The following is a 23,181-nucleotide window of genomic DNA, read 5'->3' on the forward strand; positions in this document are numbered from 1 at the left end:
AAGAGCTGAACCATAATGAATAATCAGAGTTGAAATTCAAATGAGACATCCAAGGAGAGGTTAGGGGTCTCTCAGACTGCAATGGAACCTTCTAACAGCGAGGTTGGCCAGAGACACTGAGGAGACAGAAGAACTGGCCCAGAGAACAGAGCGGCAACGCTGAATATGGATGCATGGAAGGGTCAGATGCAACTCAGCAACACATGTGCACAGCTGTGAGTCCACAGTGACAGAAACAAAGCAGATAACCAGTGCCTGAGGCCGTCATGATGGGAAGGTTCCACTCAGTGCACACTCTCAAATACCTCCTCTCTAACGGGATAATTTACACATCAAGCAAGGTCAACAAAAGCCTGACTTCAAACCCAAACGTGAGCCTGACTCGGTGATGCACTGGGCACTGAGTTATCTGCTAGAGTGATTCCCAGGGCTTTCAAATGCCTAGCCAGATAATGACATTTGTTCACATTTTATGAGTAACACTAAGTCTCTGCTAGAAGGGTGTATATACACCAAATACATCTAGCCCCATGCTAGGCTGTATGTAATGTCACAGACAAGTAAGATGTCATACCTGTTTTGAGCTGCTTACAGTGCAGTGGAGGTAAGCACCATATGTCCTTACCTCCCCTATCTAGAATATCCTGCTTTCAGACAGCACTCCAGGACTCAGTCTCTGGTCAGAAGCTACCAGTCTCACATCTCCCTAACACATAATCTCAGAGCCTCCTGCTTAGCCAGGCAGTGAGGGGGGAGGGGAGTGTGCAACAGTCAACACCTCAGAGGAATGGAGGCCTCTTGGCACTCTTGTGACTGAAGTGGGACACAGTAACTCATCTGCTGATTTTGTGTTTGCCGTCTTTCTCACCCAGTTTTACAGGAGAGCTCTGATGGGCTTGCTCTGATTCTGTGCTGCCTGGTTCCTTTCTGGTATCAAGGTAATGTTAGCTTCATAAGGTTGAGTTCAGAAACATTACATCTTTTTCTTAGGTCTGAAACTGTTTAAATAACACATCAATGGTCTCTTCTAGAAGGTTTGGTAAATGTCAACTGTAAAACCATCTGATGATAGTGATGGTCATAAGACAACGATGGTAAACGATGGTGATGGTGATGACATGGATGGTGTGATGGTGATGGTGGTGATGGTGATGGATGATGGTGATGATCATGGTGAGGACATGATGATACAAGATGGTGCTGATATGAAGATAGTTTACTCTGTGCCGAGTACTGTTCTAAATGCTTTATATGCAGAATTCACTTAATCCTCACCATAATCATGGATAGTAGTTACTATCATTACTTCATTTTACCAAGGAGAAACAGAGGCCCAGAGAAGCTGAATAACTTGCCTAAAGTCATACCTCTATTAAGTGGTGTGGCCAAGGATTTATGTCCATTCAGTTGTATTCCTGACCCAGATTTGGTTTTTAGGAGTAGACGTGTCACATTTCTGCCTTGTTTACTGGCTTTATTTCTTGAGTCAATTTTGATAATTTTCCTGGAAAATTTAGATTTAGATTTTCAAATGTGAAATATTCTACATAATATTCTTTTAATTTTAAAAGTCTCCATTTTTGAGGCATCGTTTTCTTGACCTTAATGTCCTTTTTCTTTTTCTCTCTAGATCAGACTTTTGAAGCTGTGCGTGTTTGCTGATCTTTACAATGAATGAGCTTTTGGCTTATTATTAAGGTCTATGCTTTCTGATGGTTTTCTATATAATTAGTTTCTGATTTAAATTTTAACAGTTGCTTCCTCTTTCTTTACACAAACTTATATTACTTTTTTCTTGTTATTTATTGCCAATCTTTTATATTTTCTAATAAATGCATTTAAGGACATAAATATTCCTATAACTACTGCTTTAGCCAAATCCTACAGTTTTTGACTTGTAGTTACTCATTGTTGTTCTTCTCTAAAAAGCCTATAATTTCAATTTCCATTTCCTTTTAATACAAGAGTTACTCAGAAGTCTAATTTATAAATTCCACAAGAAGATTATTTTTGGTCTGCCCCTGTTATTTCTAATTTCATTAGATTTGACCAGAGATTGCAGCCTCTATTATTTCTACTTTGACAATTTATTTTTCTTCTAGGATGTGATGAACATGATTTACTTCTGTTGTGTCTTACGGATTTCTAAAAATGTTATCTATTTCCTTTCACTGGAAACAAAGCATGTTCCCTAAATATGTCTGTTGTCAGAGCCGGATGAGTTAGTCAAATTCCCAGTGGGCTGACTTAATGGTTCAATTTGGTCTGTCAATTTTAGAACGTATTAATATTTCCGGCTAGGATTGTGGGTTTGTCAATATATCTGAACATTCTAATTGCTTCTCTTTATTTCAAAGGGATGCTGGAGTGCATGAAGATTTACAATTGCTAAGTCTTCTTGGTGACTGTACCATTATGCAAGTCTTTCTATTTCTTGTGCTGAATGCCTTCCACTTGATTCCATGTTGTCAGAAGTTTTTATTCCTGCAGCTTTCTTTTTCCTGTAAACTGTTTCCTGGAATAGCTGTTTTCCATCCTTTATTTTTCACCTCTTGTCTTTTAATTTTAGTGAGATCTCCTGTACCTAGTACAGAGGTAGCCTTTGGTTTTAGCCTCAATCTGAGCCGCTTTCCATGAATAGGACATTTTAATCCACTCAAAATTATGAAATTTGACAATATTTGGCCAGATCCTTCCATCTTATTTTCTTAAAATGTTCAGTAGAGTTCACAAAGAAATCACTGTAGGGGGAAGTTTTCTTTGTAGGAATGTTTAGAAAATCAAATTTAATAAATTTAATAGATATACACCCATTAAAATTTTCTATCCCATTATGTTGCTGTTTTGGTAGGGTTGCTTTTCAATGAATTTTCCCCTTTTAAGTAAATTGTAAATCTTTTTGGTCTGGAGTAATTTGTAATATTCCATATTTTATCCATTAATGTTTGTAGGATCTGTAGTGAATCTTCTTTTATTCCTTATGTCCTTATGTTAGTTTGGGTGCTCTGTGATTCTGTGATTATCTCTCTTTCTTGATCAGTCTTGCTAGTGGGGTTTAGGAATTTTTAAACTTGTTCAAAGAACCAACTTTTGCTTTGTTAATTTTCTGTATTGGTTGTTCTCTATTTTCTGGATTTCTTCCTTCGTTAGTATTTATTACCTTCTACTTGATTTGCCCATCTTTTCCTGGCTTCCTAAGTTGAAACTTCAACAACAAATTTTAATCCTTTCTTCTTTTCTAATATAAACATTTTAAAGCCACAAATTTCTCCCTAAATTACTGCTTTAAGCTACATCCCACACCTTTGGGTAGGTTATATTTTGATATTCAAAATATTTTCTAATTTCTCCTGTGATTTTTTTATTTGACTCATAGGTTATTCAAAAGCATGTAGTCTAATGCTGAAATATTTAGGGATACTTTAGATATTCTGCTCTTCTTCATTTCTATTTTGATTTTGGTGTGGTTAGACATCACACTGTAAGATTTTTTTTTATCTTTTCAAATTCATTTCAATCTTTTCAAATCTGTCAAGATGCTTCTATGGCCTAGAATATTTTGCCCATGTTCCATGTGCAGTTTAAAGTCACATGTATTTTTTTTAACTCTTTTTTTTATGTTATGTTAATCACCATACAATTACATTAGTTTTTGATGTAGTGTTCCATGATTCATTGTTTGCATATAACACCCAGTGCTCCATGCAGAATGTGCCCTCTTTAATACCCATCACCAGGCTAACCCATCCTCCCACCCTCCTCCCCTCTAGAACCCTCAGTTTGTTTTTCAGAGTCCATAGTCTCTCATGGTTCATCTCCCCCTCCAATTTCACCCCCTTCATTCTTCCCCTCCTGCTATCTTCTTCTTCTGTACCTCTGAAGCAAATAATACATTATATGTTAAAAAAAAATCACATGTATTTTACAGCTGGGTTAATGTTCTATGATCAGTTTCAAGAAGTAGATAATCTTGCTCATATTTGCTATATCCTTATTTATATAGTAAGGCATGCAAAAGGGATATTAAAAGTCTACTTATGATTGTAGATTTATCAAACTCTTTGGTTTTAATATTTTTTACTTTAATGTATTTCATAGTTCTGTTTTAGGCTTTATGCACATTTCATCATTCTATATTTTCTGATGATTTGCCTCTTTCATCATTATTCAATGTCTCTGTCAATACTTCTTTCCCTCATGTCTACTTTGATATTACTATATGTGCAGTAACCTTGTCATGTTGTTTAGATGATACATGTTTTCTATCCTTTAAATTCCATCCCCTTTTGTACTTAAAATGCATCCGTTGGGGGTGCCTGGGTGGCTCAGTTGGTTAAGCATCTGCCTTCGGCTCAGGTCATGATATCAGGGTCCTGGGATCGAGCCCTGCGTCAGGCTCCCTGTTCAGCAGGGATTCTGCTTCTCCCTCCCCTCTGCCCCTTCCCACTGCTTTTGCTCTCCCTCTCTTTCTCACAAATAAATAAATAAAATCTTAAAAAAAATAAAATGCATCCCTTGTGTTATTGATAATGCTGCTATAAACACTGGGGTGCATGTGTCCTTTTGAATCTGTATTTTTGTGTTCTTTGGGTAAATACCCAGTAGTGCAATTGCTGGGTCATAGGGTCATTCTATTTTTAACTTTTTGAGGAACCTCCACACTGTGTTGAATAGTGGCTGCCCCCATTTGCATTCCCACCAACAGTGTAAGAGTGTTATGTAAAGGGCCCAAACATCCATTGACCGATGGATGAATAAAGAAGATACAGAATGTGTTTGTGTATATACACTATACACACACACAGACACACACACACAGAGTGAAATATTACTCAGCCATCAAAAGAATGAAATCCTGCCATTTGCAATGATGCAGAGGGAGCTGGAGTGTATAATACTAAGTGAAGTAAGTCAGTCAGAGAAAGACAAATACCGTATGATTTCACTCATATGTGGAATTTAAGAAACAAAACAGGTGAACATAGGGGAAGGGAAGGAAAAATAAAATAAGATAAAAACAGAGAGGGAGGCAAACCATAAGAAACTCTTAACTACAGGGAACAAATTGAGGGTTGCTGGAGGGGCGATGGGTAGGGGGATGGGGTAACTGGGTGATGATCTTTAAGGAGGGGATGTGATGTGATGAGCACTAGGTATTATATGCAACTGATGAATCACTAAATTCTACCACTGAATCTAACAATACACTATATGACAACTAAATTGAATTTAAATACTAAAAAAAGTAAGTTATGACACAAACTATCAGACATGACTCAGGAAGAAATACAAAATCTAAATAGACCTATAAAAGAGACTGAATCAGTAATTAAAACAAAATCTAAACCAAAAATTACTTGCAAAGAAAAGCTCACACCCAAATGGCTTCACTGGTGAATTCTACAAAACATGTAAAGCAGAATTTTAACTACTTTTTCACAAACTTTTCTAGAAAATGAAATGGATGGAACAGTTCCTAACTGGTTCTGTAAGGCCAGGATCACCCTCATACCAACACCAGAAAAGGATACCATAAAAAAACAAAACTGAATCCAGTGTCTGTTATAAATATAGATGCAAGAACCTTGACAAACTATTACAAAACCAAATCTAGTCACATATCAAAAGGATTATATAACATGACAAAGCGGGATTTATCTGAGAAATGCAAGGTTGGTTTAATATCTGAAAATCAATTAATATATAATACACTATATTAATAAAGGAAAGAAACCCACATGACCATCTCAATAGCTGTAGAAAAAGCCTTAGACAAAATCTGACACCCTTTTATTATATAAACACTTAACAAACTAAAATTAAAAGGGGATTTCCTTTATCCTAATAAAGGCATACATGAAAAACCCACAGGTCACATTACATTTAATGGTTAAATACTGAATGTTGTCCTCCTAAGATCCTGAACAAGATTATACATGTGCTGTGGCTACTTCTATTGAAATTACACCGCAGTTTCTAGTCGAGAAAATTAGGCAAGAAATTGCAATAAAAGACATCACACTGGAAAGGAAGGAGTAAAATTACCTCTATTTGTAGATGATTGGGTATCTAGAGCATTATGTCCACAACCTGAGATTCTGACCCAGAGTGGCTCAAACCCATGACTGTCCAGTGCTCAAGTTCATAGCACACTGGTATTCGTGTTCAGATGGATGTACCTCTCATCCCAGGGAACAAGAAAAACCATGAGCCAAAGTAATGGCCGGCCAAAAGCTTTTAATTATAACCATTTATCCAACCTGCTCTATCAAGACCATGTTCAGGCTCATTAAGCATACCAAGATGTTTGTGTAAAATATCAATTTTAATTAACATTCTAGTTGCAAAGCTGTTTCTTTTTAACACACAAGCATAATTGATCTATATACTCACTGAAAAGCAAACTTGACTCTTCCCTGTCATGAGGGGAGAACAACAACACTTTTTTTAGTGATAATTTTTGACTTTGGCACTTTAATCAAGTGTATTGTTACAATATATGGAATAGGCTGATTTGAGACAAGTTCCTTTCTCCTGTTTTTTTTTCCCAGTCAATTTATTGCTTACAGGTGGTCCTGACTTGGATGAGGAAGCACATTTGCAGGCAGGAAAAATCCAGCAGAAATATACATCCACTGTCCCGCAAACATCTGAAAGTTATATTAATTATAAACTGTTTTTGTGGTAAATAATGGTATCTTTACCTAAAATTCTATTTAATGTGATGACGTCCATGTCCCTCCTCCCTCTCTGCGCTCACCTCCTCCCCCCCAAGAAAGATGCAGATTAACACTCTGTTCACACCAGTTACATGGTGTTCCGCAAGGATAAGAACTCAGGGAAGAAGGCTTTTCTTTTAACTGTAAGTTAGCATGCAGTCATAAAAACCCCTTTATCTCTCTTTTTTTAAGTGACAGGTGATAGAAATTCAAAATGAAAGGGAATTTCGTAAAAAAAAAAAATCAAAAGCTGAAAAGGAGAAGGATATTTAAATATTCATCGCTGTTACAGATCACAGTAGCCTTTCTCTGATAACAGGACTTAGGAGCTTTGGGTTGTTCTGGCCACTTGAAGGTCCTGTGATGTGGCAAAAGGGAGAAGGAACTGTATTTGGCAGAGTAAAAAGCCCCCACTCCACAGCAACAATAAGGGCTGAAGATTTGAAGTTTCAGACAGATTATTCCTGCAGAAAGGCCCACAGTCTTCTCTTTCTACACTTATTTCTTAGGTGAGGTCATTCCAACCGATGGATTTAAAAATTACCTATGTGCTGGGTTTTCCAAATTATGACCCCACCCCTAGCTCCTCCATGAACCCGAGACTCACACACTCCCTCCCTCCATGAAGCTCCACCACCTGGATGTCTAAGATGCATACGCATGTCTTTGATGTCTAGAACTGAGCCCTTGATTCACGGCCCTCCCCTCCTGCTCCTTCTAAGGATTCTCCCTCCCTGTAAATAGCAACCCCATTTTCCTAACTGTTCAGGCCGAACACCAAAACCAACACCAACATAAAGAACCCACAGAACTCAGCTTTCTCTTATTGCTCATGTCTCCATCCTTCTTCTTGAGATACTCCAGCAGTTACCACCTGCTCTGCTACTCCGGTACCAACCATCACCTTACCTGGTCTTCCTATTTCTAACCCTCTTCCCCTGCACAGCAGCAAGAACAATGCTTCTAAACATACCCAGATCATATCCTCAGCTGAGAACCTTCCAGGCCTCCCTGTCACACTCAGCGTCAGACCCAACGTTCTCCTAATAGCTTGGGAGGGCCAACACCTGCCCTCCCATTACTCCTCAGACTCCATCCTCTACAGCTCTCACCTGGCTCGCTCTGCTCCCACCACCCTGGTTCCTTGAACACACTGTGGTTCCCATCATCTGGAATGTTCTTCTGCCAGATAGCCACATAATTCCCATTTCGATTCATTTGGGCCTCTGCTTCAATGTCACTTAATTAGTGATGCTTTCCCTGTTCACCCTCATCTGAAATACTACCTTCCATCGCTCCCAGAGTATCCTATTCTGTCTTACTTTTTGTTAAAGATTATCACCACTGAATTATTATATGTGTATTTGTTTATTACATTATTGTTGTGCTTCCTAACAGAATGTAAGTTATATGAGAGAAAGAGCATTTTGGGGGTTGCTGATGCTTTCCTCACATCTCTAGTGATGCTTGGTATATGACAGCTCAATAAACAGCTACAGAATCATTCCACATGTAACTGGGTGCATGTATGTGCTTCTACCCCGAATTTCTATTTCTTTTTTTTTTTTTAAAGATTTTATTTATTTATTTGACAGAGAGAGAAGAGCAGGGGGAGCAGCAGAGGGAGAGGGAGAAACAGGCTCTCTGCAGAGCAGAGAGCCCGACGTGGGACTCGATCCCATGACCCTGAGATCATGACCTGAGCCGAAGGCAGACGCTTAACTGACTGAGCCACCCAGGCGCCCCATGAATCTCTATTTCTATAACAAATGCTCAGAATATATCCCTAGGTATAAAGTAAAGGCCCATGGCCTGTTTTAGTGAGTGAAAACATGCTCAGCTCCATTTTTATTGTTATGGTTCCTGAAATCTTACCATACCACTGACATACAGCTAAATGCAACACAAATCAGTTTTCATTCCTGGAGAGAATACTGGTTTTCATGAATTCCATTTTTTCATGACAGCATTTTTAGATAGGCACCCTGTTATACAGACTGAAGATTACTACTTCTAGGCTCCCTTGGAGCCAAGTTCCCACATGTGACTAAGATCTGTCTTGGGTTTTACACCAAAGTGTCATGACATAGCTTCTGGGAAGTTTCCTCAAGAGATGGCAGTTATGAATGCTTTCTGCCCTCTGCTTCTGGGTCTGTTCCTCCATCCTGTTGCTCTGAATGTGGATGTTGCCATCTTAGAGAAGGAAGATAAGGGGCAAAGTCTAATGAAAGTATGGAAGTGTGCTGGTGGGATCCAGGTCCCCCAGAGAATCCAAAGGACCAGAGTATCATACTGTAACCTTTGGTCTTTGAATAATGGGGAAAAACTAAACTGCTAACTTACATTCAAGCTACTAATTGTGAGGCATTTCCTTACTTTCTGATGACCTGAATCCACAGCTGGCTGTTGTTGATCTCAGTAAAAGCTAGAAGGTTCATTTATCTTGGACAGTGAGAATTATCTCCTCCTTTTCTTCCCCCTCCCTCCTCCCTCTTTCTCTCTCTCTCTTTCCTTCCTTCTTTCCTTGTTTCATTCTTTCCCCTAAAATTCATACCCACTCACAGGGAGTAACTTACTTTCATAGTATCCAATATTTGGGCCCACCAATTCGGTAGCCCCTCAAAAGAAAACTGCCTCCATAATAGTTAGTTTTCTATCATTTGTGTTTAGAAAATCAAGTCTACTTTCAGTGGACATGAATGATTCCATCATTAAATTTCTTCTATTTTTTTCTCCTTTTTGGAGATAAAATCAAAATGAAAGTGGCTCTTTTGAAATGAGTATTAAAGAATTAATGAGCATTGATTATTCAAATGAGTAATGGAATAAGTATCAAAGAATTTCAGGAGAAACAGTAGATTTCACATATGTAAGATTATAATTTTTTTTTAAAGATTTTATTTATTTATTTGAAGAGAGAGACACAGCGAGAGAGGGAACACAAGCAGGGGGAGTGGCAGAGGGAGAAGCAGGCTTCCCGCCGAGCAGGGAGCCCGATGCGGGGCTCGATCCCAGGTCCCTGGGATCATGACCTGAGCCGAAGGCAGACGCTTAACGACTGAGCCACCCAGGCGCCCCTGTAAGATTATAATTTGCTATTAATTTTGCTTAAGTAAAATATCATTATTCTTAATTTAACTTGGGCTATTAAAACACATGATATTTAACTAAATTTTATTAGGAAAAAAATCACTCTTATTGTAACAATTGCCCATGCCTGGTTTAATATACTTAGTTTGGCAGACAATATGAATAAAACCACTAAGAATTCCAAAAACAATTCAGGCTTGATCATTTTTGGTCTTTGAAGGTAGCTCACATTTCTCATAAAGTTATAGTACAAGGCAGACAGAAGAGAACGAGCCTAAAAAGAGGATTCAACTGATAATTTAATTACAACTATTCAGATTCTGAGACTAGAGCTAGATTCAAGATTATGTGCCAAATAGGGATGACATTTGGCCCTCTTTTAGGCAAACCCTTCCCCTTATTGCTCCTTTCGAGGTCATGAATTCTTCTATTATTATTCAGGCACTCATTCATTCATTCATCCACTTATTCATCATTTTTCTCCTTTTCCCAAAAAATGTGTGGCAGTTTCCCCAAAAGAAAACAAGCAAAACAAGAGGTCAGCACATTAAAAAGAAGTGAGAAGTGAGAAACATCATTATCCCAATGAAAATGCTTCATAAAGTATAACAATATTATTATTTTTAAATAGATGAGCTCATGAGAAGAGAAAATACTACATACACAGAGGGTATTCACAAGCAGAATGTGAGGGGTATCAATGCAAACCAGTCCAGGAGGAACCAGGGGCGGATCCATGCCTTGGAGTGTGAGATTTAATGTTTATGCAAGGTAGGATGCTGTCAGGCACTTCATTAATGGGAAATTGGAATTGGCTCTTGAATAAAGTCAGAAGCCATAAACTGCTGGCCTACCAAGAAACAGGAAACCTAAAACCTATGCCCAGCAGTCTGATAATTTTCAGGGAAGTTGACTAACTAGAGCGATGAATGGAAACAGAGTCATCCTGAAATGAGACGCCCCAATCTTGCTCCATGCTAAGGGGTTAGTCAAATTCACATGACCTGTTTAGTGAAGGGACCCTGACCTTGACCTGAAGTTAACAAAATACTTTGATTTGAACTGGTGAATCCCAGAGACAACTGGCAGAGACAGACTGAAAAATATATCATAGTAATGCCTTCATAACTCAGAGGATGTGAAATCACCACAGACCCAAACCCTTGATGCTGGTGAGCTCACAGTTAAAATTACATATAACCCAAGGAGACGTGCCACCATGAGTCAACAGAGAGACCCCACAGCAGAATTCATGCATTTATACACCCTAATAACAGAATGAAATAAGTGCTATTTTCATACAATATTTTTATACAATTTCATACAATTCATTTATTATGCTAATAAAGGAAAGAAAAAATGGAATCCTTAGCTATAAAATATGGAATTACAAAAAATACAGATTTTAAAAAGAACCCAATAGATGTCTTAGAGATAAGTAATCATTGAAATTATATACTCAATGTGGATGAGGGATTCACCAGAATGAATGCAGCACAGAGAAATAAAGAGGTGTAAGGTTTGAGGAAAAATTATAAGACCTGGAACACAGAATGAACAGCACAATATACAATTAATAAGATTTCAAGGAGGAAAAAGTAAAGAAAGAAGGAATATATAAGGTGATAATGTGAATTTGCCAATATGAATCTTCAGACTGAAAATCACACCTAGGCACTTAGGTAAAGAAGAACAAATACACATGGGGAAAGAGTATACTGAAATCCAGGGGGAAAAAAGCACCCGTGGTGGAAAGACAAATTATCTAAAAAGAAATATAATGGGATTGGGGGCGCCTGGGTGGCTCAGTTGTTAAGTGTCTGCCTTCGCCTCACGTCATGATTCTGGGGTCCTGGGATCGAGCCCCACATCGGGCTCCCTGCTTGGTGGGAAGCCTGCTTCTCCCTCTCACACTCTCCCTGCTTGTGTTCCTGCTCTTGCTATCTCACTCTCTGTCAAATAAAGAAACAAAATCTTAAAAAAAGTTTAAAAAATTAAAAAAAAGGAAATATAATGGGTTTGATAGAAGACATATCATTCACAGCAACAGATGATGAAATTGATGGGCTATCACCATCCTAATACTAAGAGAAAATAGAGTTAAACATAGGATTTTATACTCAGTTAAACTATTATCCAAGAGCCAATGTGAAATAAGGCAGATAAAAATACTTTAACATATAAAGAAAAAAATAGGAGCTATTGCTACTCACAGACCCTCAATGAAAGAACTAATAAATGATAGTCATCAGCAAGAAGGGAATAAACTTGAAGGAATAATTTTTTAAAAGATGGTGAAATAAACAAGGGGATTAAGAGTATACTGGGTGAGCACTGAGAAATGTATAGAACTGTTGACTGATTATACTGTATACCTGAAACTCACATGACACTGTAAGTTAATTATGCTTTAATAAAAAAAATTGATAAATAAATCAGTAAAGAACAAGAATAAATCTAAATAAATGCTGATTGTAATTACCATCTGGAACAGAAGTCCTAAGAAAAATTATAGGGAAGATATAATGATTAACTTCAGAATATTTTAATACTATATATATAGTTATATACATATGTAGTTATGTAAGTACATATATTTATATATGTACGTTATATATACCACTGTGTGTGTGTGTGTGTGTGTGTTTATATATAGAGAGAGTATGCGTGCACACGAGGAGGAGAGAGGAAGAGAGATCCTGACTAGTAAAGGAAAAGAAAAGATTAGAGAATACTGGATCAATCCTTTCGAAGTTAGGAAGTGGGAAGGTGCACCAAGAAAAGCAAGGTAATTGAAACATTAAGAGGGAAGAAGTGAGTCCATACATCAGTAACAAAATCTAATACAAATGGAATCAAATCACATTAATGTAGAAAAATATCAGATCAAATAAATAAAAAAATAAATAAAAATGGATGCTGTCTACAGGAGGTATACCAAAACAACAATGGCTTCAAGAGCCCAGAAACATATCTACAGGAAGTGTGACTCAGGATTAAATTTGTACAGTCTGGATTGTATGCGCACAAATGTTTATTAGATCATGCTCTGTACTTCGCTGTATCTTTGAAATACTTCACAAGAAGAACTATTTACAAAGGAAAAGAAACAGGAGGACATTACCATGAAAAAAATGAAGGAAGAGGACATTATAATACAACATAATATAATATAAATGTAATATGAAGCAAGCACAGAAAGTTCTGGTCTCAACTCTTTCCATCAGAGGTGTCTGCAGACCTACTCTGAGCTCTGTCACTGCCAACACAAGGAGGGTAGTGCAACCAGCACAGAATTCACAATGTTCATGCTCAAAATCAACTTGTTGCTCAAGAGAAACACACTACTAATTGGTGATGATGCCTAAGAGAATGAACTTGGATGGGTCCTCTTAAAGATACAACACACGGAAGAAAGATAAGAAAATAAAAGCAAAGACAGAAGAGATCTCCCTGATGTTTTCTGAAAAGTGTAATCTTATGAATTATTTGTCTTGGTCCCTGGAAATTTTTGGCTTCTCTGGCATCATCTTTCGAAATGTCCTAGTAGTGGAATTACGGGATCATATGGTAATTCTATTTTTAATTTTTTAAGGAAACTCCAAACTGTTTTCCACAGTGGCAACAACAATTTGCATTCCCACCAACAGTGTATGTAATTTGAAAAGATATACACACCCCTATGTTTATTGCATTATTATTTACAATAGCCAAGATATCCATTGGTAGATGACTGGATAGAAAAAGTTGTGATATACCTATACAATGGAATATTACTTAGCCATAAAAAAGAACGAAATCTTGCCATTTGTGACCACTTGGATGGACCTAGAGGCTAAGTAAAAAAACTCAGAGAAAAACAAATACCATATGACTTCACTCATATGTAGAATTTAAGAAACAAGAGAAAGAAAAAAAGAGACAAAAAAACAGACTCTTAAATACAGAGAACAAAATGGTGGTTGCCAAGGGGGTACAGGTGGGTGGATGAGGGAAATAGATAAGGGGAATTAAGAGTACACTTATTGTGATGAGCACTGAGTAATGCAGAGAATTTCTGAATCAGTATGTTGTGCACCCAAAGCTAGTAGAACACTGTATGTTAATTATACTTGAATAGAATAAAATAAATGTATAGCATAAAAAAGAAATATTGTGCATAGTAGTAAAATGGATGATTTGAAAAAAGAGTTCTAGTCACTTTCTTCTCTCCTAATTCCTTCTGATGGGTGATAATCCCTGTCTTAATTATGATGTAGAAAATATAAAAATGGTCATCCAATAGGAAGATGCAGAAAAATAAGTGAATTTATCCACCTAAGAGCAATAATAAGGGCCCACTTCCCTTGGTAATTGTTTCACTTACATAACTTTTTTAATGCCCTTTGGCTCTATCAGTTGGTAAGCTTTGTGTGTGCAGGCAAATCTATGGGGGGGAGGAGAAGTTTACTGGGAACCTCTTCTAAAAGGGGGCAGATAGCTTGGGAATGAACATGTGTGAGCTATACTGTGACTTGTTACTTCTACAAATGCCTTTGTGTTGCTTCATGCCCAGAAGAACATCCTTTGGAGTGCAGAGGGGAAAGGCAGACCATTTCTGTCTAGCTGGCTCAACACCTTCATGAGACAAAATGCAACCCAACCCCAGCAATTCAAGTTTTCCACAAATGCTGCTGAAGTTAAATGCAAACACACAACTAGATCCTACTAGGTTGAAAATGGTTGCTTTGGCCTTTACAAAATATTGATAAAAGCAAAGAAGATTTGTCTTAAAAGTTTCTTTCTATATCCCCAATTGTTGAGAAAAGGACAAGAGTTTTGTTTTCTTCTTTTCCCTTAGACTATAGAATGAGAAAGAATTCATTACTTTAAAGAAAGTCAGTTGACTTCTATGGCGCTCACGAAGAAGGTATGAGAGAGAGAGGCAATCTAGCAATCCCAGAGTGACTGGATTTTCACGCAGAGATGGGACTAGGAGTCCACCCCGAAGTGTGCAAGTGTGAAATCCGGCTTCCTCAGTTTCTCCCCTCTGAATCCAGGTCTCTCCTGGGAAGGGTGAACTAGACCATGACCTATTACAATCAGAAAGGTGGCAAGAGCGGACTTAAGGGAGAAGAAGGTGAAATCAGCAGAGATGGCTATGTGCAGTGTGCCCAGAGCAGGTTACGTCCTTTCAATACACAACATTCTTTGCTTATTAGAAAAAACATCTAGATTTTTTGCTCTTTATGGGTAGTTTTTTGGGCTGCATTTCTTCCACTGGGCACCAGAGTAATACAGAAATTGGAGTCAGAGGGTTAAATTTATTTTGTTAAAAACCCTATAAGGTGAATCAATATGTCCACATTGAAAAGGCAATATTATTGTAAACTAAGCATGACACACGGGAGCCACTTAATTTCACAGATACTGAATGAACTGGCCCTCCCCTGTTATATGACCCTTCTGTTTGGAAATCTGCACTCTCTTCTATCCTTTATTATAACTGGGCTCCTGTAGAGAGATACAGTGGAGAGCCATAGGTACTTACTTTGGTAATACTAGAATCTGCACAACGAAGATGCAGAAGAATATGAGACATGCGCAGGTCACGTAGTACTTAAACGCTGGCAGGGCGGTGGCTCGGTACTGAGGGGACAAGAAGGAAATCATGAGTGCTGTTCTCCAAGGAAGTGGCTGGAACCGTCAGCCATCAGCCTACCCGTACCTACGTCCTGCATCATGAATTCTTAAGTCACAGATGTGGCAAAAAACAAGCTAAAGACAATGGCTGCTCATCTCGCAATGAGCGCTTCCTCCCTCCAAACGAGCTATGAAAGAGTTTCTTCCCAAAATCATTTTTATGAGTCTAACTGTTCTGAAACCCACTTCAAGGCAACTGGGTCAGTCCAGCAAGGAGAGAGAGCAGTGGACCAGAGGGACAAGGGACTGAAGTCATGGCAGCAGCATGAGCCACGCAGGTGCGCTGGTCCCCTTGTGGGTCTGATGTCCACAGCTACGTGGGGAAAGCAGATGACTATCCATAGAGTTTCCTTTTGAAGAGTAGTTAGGAAATGCAATTTCCTCATTTTATTTATTGATTTTAGTCTTTTCTGTTATTATTCATCTCAATGCTCCATTGAGTAGTTAAGTACGGTAGTAAGGAAATTTATAAGACAGAGAAGGCCAATGGGCTTTGCTCTGGGTCTCTGATCATTCTGTGGGCTTACGGACCTGGCTGATGGTCACCAGAAAAGCAGGCTGGGGATGGGTGGACAGAAGGTGGGCTTAACTCCCAATGGTGTCTAAAATTTGCCTTGAAGTTGGCCCTACAAATATGAAATACCAGGGGACTGTCAGCAAAAGTTGCATTTTAAAAGGATGATCACCTTCTGCTTACTTGAATATTTTCTTGGTGAATTTTGTGGCTTGATGGCCAGGATAATTCACATTCTAGTGAAGAAGCTATATTTACATAATTGCAGAAATGTGATTATATTCTATGCATTCAATCGCACTCTTATCTTTTACCTTCTTCTGGGCTTTCTGTCAAGATATGAATTGGAATTTCCTTGCGGTATTAATAAAGGAAATCGATTTCTATCAAGCAGGAATCATTTAACATTTAAAGAATAAATAACCATCAGGACCTGTTGAAGTTATTCGAGGATAAAGTGTTCAATAATAATGATCAGTTACATCAAACGTCCATTTGGTAAACTGTCTGAGGTCAGCATGTTGACTTAGAAGCAGGCAATTGATCTCATTGGCCACTAACACTAAAGAAAGTCTGGGTACAACTATAAAATCCAACCCTGATGGATTCTGGATATTCTTTTCAATATCCGTAAAACAATGAACTGAATTTTCTCAAGAGCATTTTAAAACCAGTGCTGTGACTTTGGCCATTAATATAGTAGCTTTTGTTCAAACTAAGCCTGTAATTATATAGTTGGATGATAAAAAATTTTCTCTCCCTTATTCCTTTTTCTAGATCAACACAAAACAAAAGGCAAATATGATAAAACTGACCTAGAAGAGTGGTTGCTTTTTCGGCAATAATTACTTAAATCGTTTTAGCAAATCTGCGTTAAGCATGTCAAGCCCAAATATTTGCTCATTTATTTGCACTTATCATAGCTCTTACTTCAGGGGTCGCAATGTGAAACTATTTAGGTGCAATAAATACTGAGAAGTTTGCGGTTTCTAATTCTCCCAAACAGATGTTGAATGTAAATCTCCTATTTTTGTTAAAAAATTAAAATGATTTATGTAAGAAACTGCAAATTTATCCTTTTTTTCTTGACTTCTTGAAGGATTTTGTTTTCTTTGAAAAACTTTTTCTAAGAAAATAGGCCATCAGGAAAGCCAGTTATGAGCTCCTGCCCCCTCCCCTTAGCCCTGGATCTCAGACCTGCTGCAGATGCCATCCCCACCAGGAGTGCTGAGCAGGGTGACTGGCCAGCCAGTGACTCAGATTTTTAAAAACTCACACTTCAGAAAAAAGATTGGGGAAAAAAGTAGCTTACTTCTTTTTCTAGTATTTTATTGTAGAACAGGAGTGAGATTCTCTGAATGTCTTCAGACTTGAGCCACTGCCTGGAAATAAAAAAGAGACATCATAAAACCAAACTTCCAATCAATGATTTGAAACTTTAAAAAAAATCATGTGCATTCTTCTTTTTTATTGTAAACCATCCACAATTGGAGATTTAAAAAAATGCGTAATACCAAATAACTGGGTATGGAATCTAGGACTAAAATAAGGTGTGCAAATATAATATTGCTATTCACACATGACCCTCCTTGGGAAATTAGCTATTACAAACCAGTTGTCATACCAAATTGAAACTCACGCTCCCAAAATTAAATAACTAGGGAAATAAGTCATCAAAAGGATTCAAGTTCAGCAGTAAATTTATTCCCTGATGTTTTACTGAAGTCACATGGTAGGTTCATCCCCTGAAAAATATGGTTCATAGAGAAGCACCATTTTTCTTAGCTTATAGCAAGGAATACATCAGAGCATCAAAACCATTTAGAGTGTCCTCCAAGTTCTGGGAGAGAAGATCCTGCTTCTTTCACACTTACTGAAAATATATTTATTGTCATGACTTACATTTCTATAAAGTAAAAAATTTTGCTTGAATGCATTTTAAAAAATGGGTAAAAATACTAATACAATAAACAATCAGTTCAGACCACTAACGTAGTATGTTGATGCAAATGTAAACACTCTTGTGTAATACAAACATTCCCTCAGATGTTGAAAAATAAATAAAAATGATATGAAGGTATGCGTTCTTACACACTGACTTTTAGAAATCGGTTTTAAGAAGGCAGCTGAAATAAACAAAGAGCTTAGGGACAGAACTTTTCCCTAGGGCACCTGGGTGGCTCAGTTGGTTAAGCGTCTGCCTTTGGCTCAGGTCATGATCTTGGGAGTTCCGGGATCGAGTCCCACATCGGGCTCCCTGCTCAGCAGGGAATCTACTTCTCCCTCTGCCCTTCACCCTGCTTGTGCTCTCTCTCGCTCACTCTCTGTCTCTCAAATAAATAATAATTATATATATATAAAGAACCTTTCTCTAGAACATTATATAACTTGCAAGTGGAACAGCGACACCTGATATACGTAAGCCCCAACCAGTTGGGCACAATCCCATACCCAGTAACAAAGTACATGCACGTTTGATGACATAAAGATGAATGAAATAGAAAGATACACACTCTTACATTCATGAGTATAGGAGTACAAGGATAAATTGAAATCTATGTATCAAGAAAAAAAATCTAGAGATAAATACCAACAAAATATATTACCAGGTGCTTTGGGTCATTACACTGAGGAATCTACATTTCTATTTTCCTACTTCTCTTAAATAAATACTTCTTTTTTTTTTAAATAAATACTTCTATAATAAAAAATAACCTGAGTTATATATGTATATGCATTAGATATGTGTATATAAAATGTGTATATATGTATATATCTACAAGTGTTTATAACCATATATCTACATCTATTTCTTTTAAGATTTTATTTATTTATTTGACAGAAAGAGAGAAAGAAGCAGAGGGAGAAGGAGAAAGTCTCCCCTATGTGCAGGGAACCTGATGTGGGACTCGATCCCAGGACCCGAGGATCATGACCTGAGTCGAAGGCAGATGCTTAACCGACTGAGCCACCCAGGCGTCCCTAGCTACATCTATTTCTATACCTATATATCAATATACAGGGAGAGAGAGTATGTATATATATACTAATATATATATATATATATATATATATTTTTAGGACATGAGACATAAAATTATGTTTTATATAGATTTCTAAAAATATGTTAAATCTGTTCAAACAATTATCAATTCACATGAATTTCTTAATGCGGTACTTTTCCAGCCCATTGGTCAGATGTCTATGGATTTTTGACTCCCTGAGGTTTATTTGGGAGATAGGGATTCGAGGATCCAGGAAAGAAGGCCAAGTCAACTGTTACACTTGACCTTGTAATGGGTAAGTACAGCTACCTACTGGTATTGGATCAGGGTCTCGAAATTGACACTGATATTTCCCATCGGGGCTAATGACAAGTTAACCCAGGAGAACAGCACATTGGAGGGCGGACTACCTGGCCTACCTGGACGGCCCTGTGCCCAGAACCTCGTACTGCATGTGCGTCATGATGAGCTGGACTATCCCATAAATCTATACTACAGACAGAGCGCTTTCAACAGAGGCATGGAAGTCAGTGATGTATTCTAGTATGACTGCCATTTAAAATGAGAGCTATAAAAATACTTTTTGGTTCAAGGTTCGAAGCTTTAGGTATCAGGGACATAAATTTTTCTTGGTATTTCTTATTTCTGTACCAGCTGCAGAAATGTGGTATTGTCCTGTTTGATGTAACTGGAGAAATCAAAGGTTGGTGAACAGCCAAAAGAGCAGAAGATAAAATCTGAGATAAATTTTAACCATATTCATTTTCAAAACTGTGTACTTGTTATGAATATCACACTATGAATAATGTATGCAGGCAACTTATTCAAAACAGTTTTTTTCCCCTTTATTGAGAAAGAAAAATCTAATTTCAAAATGCCCCTGGGTAATCTAAGATTGGACATAAACTAAGAGTGAAACTTATGAAGTAGAAGTAAAAGCATCTCCACATCAATTAGCAGAGCCCCATGCCCAGTGTGGGTCTCAGTCACCTGCCTGTGTCCTGCAGGGAGACAGAAAGTGCTCGAGACCAGCTCTCACTTCCCTGTATCCCCAGCACTTAACACTGACTTTCCTTAGCCTGGAGCACTGGGTTCTTCCGACCTTTTCCTCAGGAGGAAGGAGAGTATATCCTCCCCACAGGCTTCACCATTCGTAGGTTCTCGGAGATGGATCAGTGCCCTTCACTGATTTGCAGGAAACTCAGACATTTATAAACCGGATTTGGATATTTGGAATAGGAAAGACTAGTGGGGGCTGATCTGGTCAAATATTTTTGGGAACTGGAACTAAAGAGGGGCAAAGAAGGGAAGAGGAAGGAGGGTACAGGAAGGAACGTGTGTGTTACTTACGGTGTCCTGACATCGTTCCTGACCCAGGTGGCAATGGGATGAAGAAAATCAACCCCACCACTGGGCTATACAAAGAGTGATCCTCTACTGATTTATCCCAAGTTTTTTGTTTTTGTTTTTTTGTGCGAGGCCCAGGTCCAACAAAGGAAATTCTAAACAAGATCCTGACTTGTGTGAGGGGAATGTACACCCACATCCTTACTCAGAATTATTCTGGAATGGAAGAATGTAGGTTCTTACAGCAAAGAGGACACTAAAATAGAGAGAAGACCACTTTCCTGCTGTTATGGCCTGAAGGTCTACATCCCCCCAATTCGTATGTAGAAGGCCTAATCCCCAGCGTGGCTGCATCTGGAGATGGGGCCTCTACAGAGATAATCAGAGTTAAATGGGGTCATAAGGGTGGGGCCGTGATGGGAAGGAATGAATGTCCTTATAACAAGAGGCACCAGAGGCCCAGCCTCAAGCAAAGGCCCTGTGAACACAGCGGGAAGGCTTCTGTGAATCAAGGACAGAGCTCTCACCAGCACCCGACCGTGCCGGCACCCTGATCTTGGGCCTCCAGCCTCCGGAACTATGAGAAGTAAATGTCTGTGGTTTCAGCCCCAGTCTGGGGTCTTCTGCCACGGCGGCCCCAGTGAACTAATACACCTGTCTGGGCAGTATCGAACCTGAAGGCTTCAGTGGCCTTGACTGTGCCCTCAGGCCCTGGGGCATTTGGGAAAGATGGTATTCCCGCACAAGTGGTCTCTCCGTGTGGAAGACCCACCTTCCTCAGCCCTGGGGTCTGAGATCCTCCGGTCGATCTGTCCTGCACTCGGGCATTCGCTCTGTCCATCATACATATTTAATCTTGGGCACACGATCTTCTCACCTCGCCTACCCGGACTAAGTCAGAATCCCAGGCACCTTGCCCTGAGCATGTGTGTGGCGGTTTCTCTTCTCTCCTCAGGGCTTTGAGAGGTGCCACTGTGCCTTGTGTCTTGGATGCCAAGCACGTGCTGCCCCAGCTTAGCCCTTCCCACAGTGCCCGTGAAGGGAGTAGATGAACACAGACACGGACACTTGCATCTGAATCTCCGTTTCCTGTCCAGGAAACAACAGAAGGGTGCATCAAGACTGGAGTCCTCATTGACTCCTCCAGAGGAAATTCAAAGATCAGAAGGACACCAGATGCAGGAACAAGAGGAGGTAATGAGTCAGGCCAAACAGAATGGGAGGGAAGCTAATTAAGAAATATATGCAAAGTAGCTTCCATTTCAACAATTTCACTTCTGACTTCTGAGGACAGCATGACATTTCTCCCTGTTTCATTTCTGAAATGTGTTGGGAAAATTACAACTCAAGTGGTTACACCAGCATTAAACATTACCTTAGAATAAAGCTACACGAAAGCATGAAGGTGTTCACTCAACACGCATTTGAATACGAAATGATATAGTACAGACAATCCGAAAGCCACCTCTACAAAAATAAAGCCAAGCCCGTGATTATGCTTTCTAGTGAATCCTTCAGTAGGAACCCTCGAAAAGGGGGACACAAAGGTCTTTTACGAAAGTAGAGGTCCTGCAGGAAGGCATGCTGAGGCTGACTTTATACACGGGCTTTCTATTATTACCGTAACTATTGTAATCAGCTAACTTTGTCAGGAACAAGGCGTTCCCTTTCTTCTGATGTGTGTTTTATTCTGGTGGGTCCCAGAGTAGTAGGTGTGATTTCCTCTGGCTGAATGAACATATCCTTGCACCCATCCCACATGCAATCATACTCTTCCCTAAGTTTTGGCTGCCAACTGATTCCAGATAAGCAAGTTTCTTGGTTTGTGATGTGTTGAGGTTTCGAGTGGGGCAGAGATGAAGTTGATTTTTATACTGCTTTAGGGCCTGGCAAAGCAGAGCATTTGTCTGGGCGCCACTGGTGTGTCCTGAGTGCTCCATGACAGGTGGAAGACTTTCTCTATTTGGGCCACGCAAAGGGGCTCTAGACAGGGGCTAATGGAACATGCCAGCAGCGTATGTGAATTGCAGTTCTAGCCCAGCCAAGATACTTGATTGTGTATCCACGCAATCACACACACCATATACACTTACATATATGCTCGTGTGATTCTTTCATAAGTCATGTAAATATTCTAAAACGACTGTAAGGAACAATCTAGAAAAGGCACATAGTTTTCAAAGCTGTGTAACATAATTTTGGAAGCAGGGAATTCAGGTGAAAACATTCATACTTTCCGCGAGTCAACTTCCGTGATAAAAGTCAAATAGTCTGGTTTCCGTAAGGATGGAAACTTTTTCATTAAGGCTTTTCATTTGGACATACTGATGTGTTTGCTACAAGTTAAATTAACAAACACTCACTGAGTGTCTAATGGGCACCAGGCACCATACAGTCATCTATCTGCTGCCCTCTAGGAGATTCAGCCATGACACATGGACCTAAGGAGAATTCCAAGGCCAACGAATGTCGTCATTATGTCCAGGCCGTGAGATCTACCACCTTCTTTAATTTTCCCCTTGCATCTCCTGGACCATTTAGAACTATAACAGCAATTCACAGACTGAAGAAACATTCACAGATTTCACAAACTCATAGACTGAATGATATTTTGTCCCCTAAAGGATCTTTATTCCTCCCACTGCTGCCCTGAATTCAGATTCTAGTGCTCAAAACCTCTCTTCAACAACCTAGAACACAGGTGCGTCCACATTCCCGGACTGTGCAGGGGAAGAAATGCATTTTGAACAGAGAGAGTCACACAATACAACTCAGATTTTCCCACATGGCATTCCTATTGACCTTTAAAAAATATTTCTTACTG

The 23,181-nt window shown here is 38.9% G+C and overlaps 1 protein-coding gene across 1 annotated transcript in view; it reads right to left on the reverse strand.

Annotated features, from left to right (window-relative positions):
- ADCY2 (adenylate cyclase 2) overlaps positions 1–23,181 on the reverse strand; it is a 388,875-nt gene that overhangs the window by 70,509 nt on the left and 295,185 nt on the right. Inside the window, exons 13-14 of the mRNA XM_045863676.1 lie at positions 17,318–17,387; positions 15,340–15,437 (exon numbers count right to left, since the gene is read on the reverse strand). Coding sequence (XP_045719632.1) covers positions 15,340–15,437; positions 17,318–17,387 — 168 coding nt within the window. The remainder of the gene's footprint in view (positions 1–15,339; positions 15,438–17,317; positions 17,388–23,181) is intronic.

Source organism: Mirounga angustirostris, unplaced genomic scaffold (assembly GCF_029215605.1).
Source record: "Mirounga angustirostris isolate CCGP_5_RB_7025 unplaced genomic scaffold, mMirAng1.0.hap1 SCAF_7, whole genome shotgun sequence".
Taxonomy (NCBI): domain Eukaryota; kingdom Metazoa; phylum Chordata; class Mammalia; order Carnivora; family Phocidae; genus Mirounga; species Mirounga angustirostris.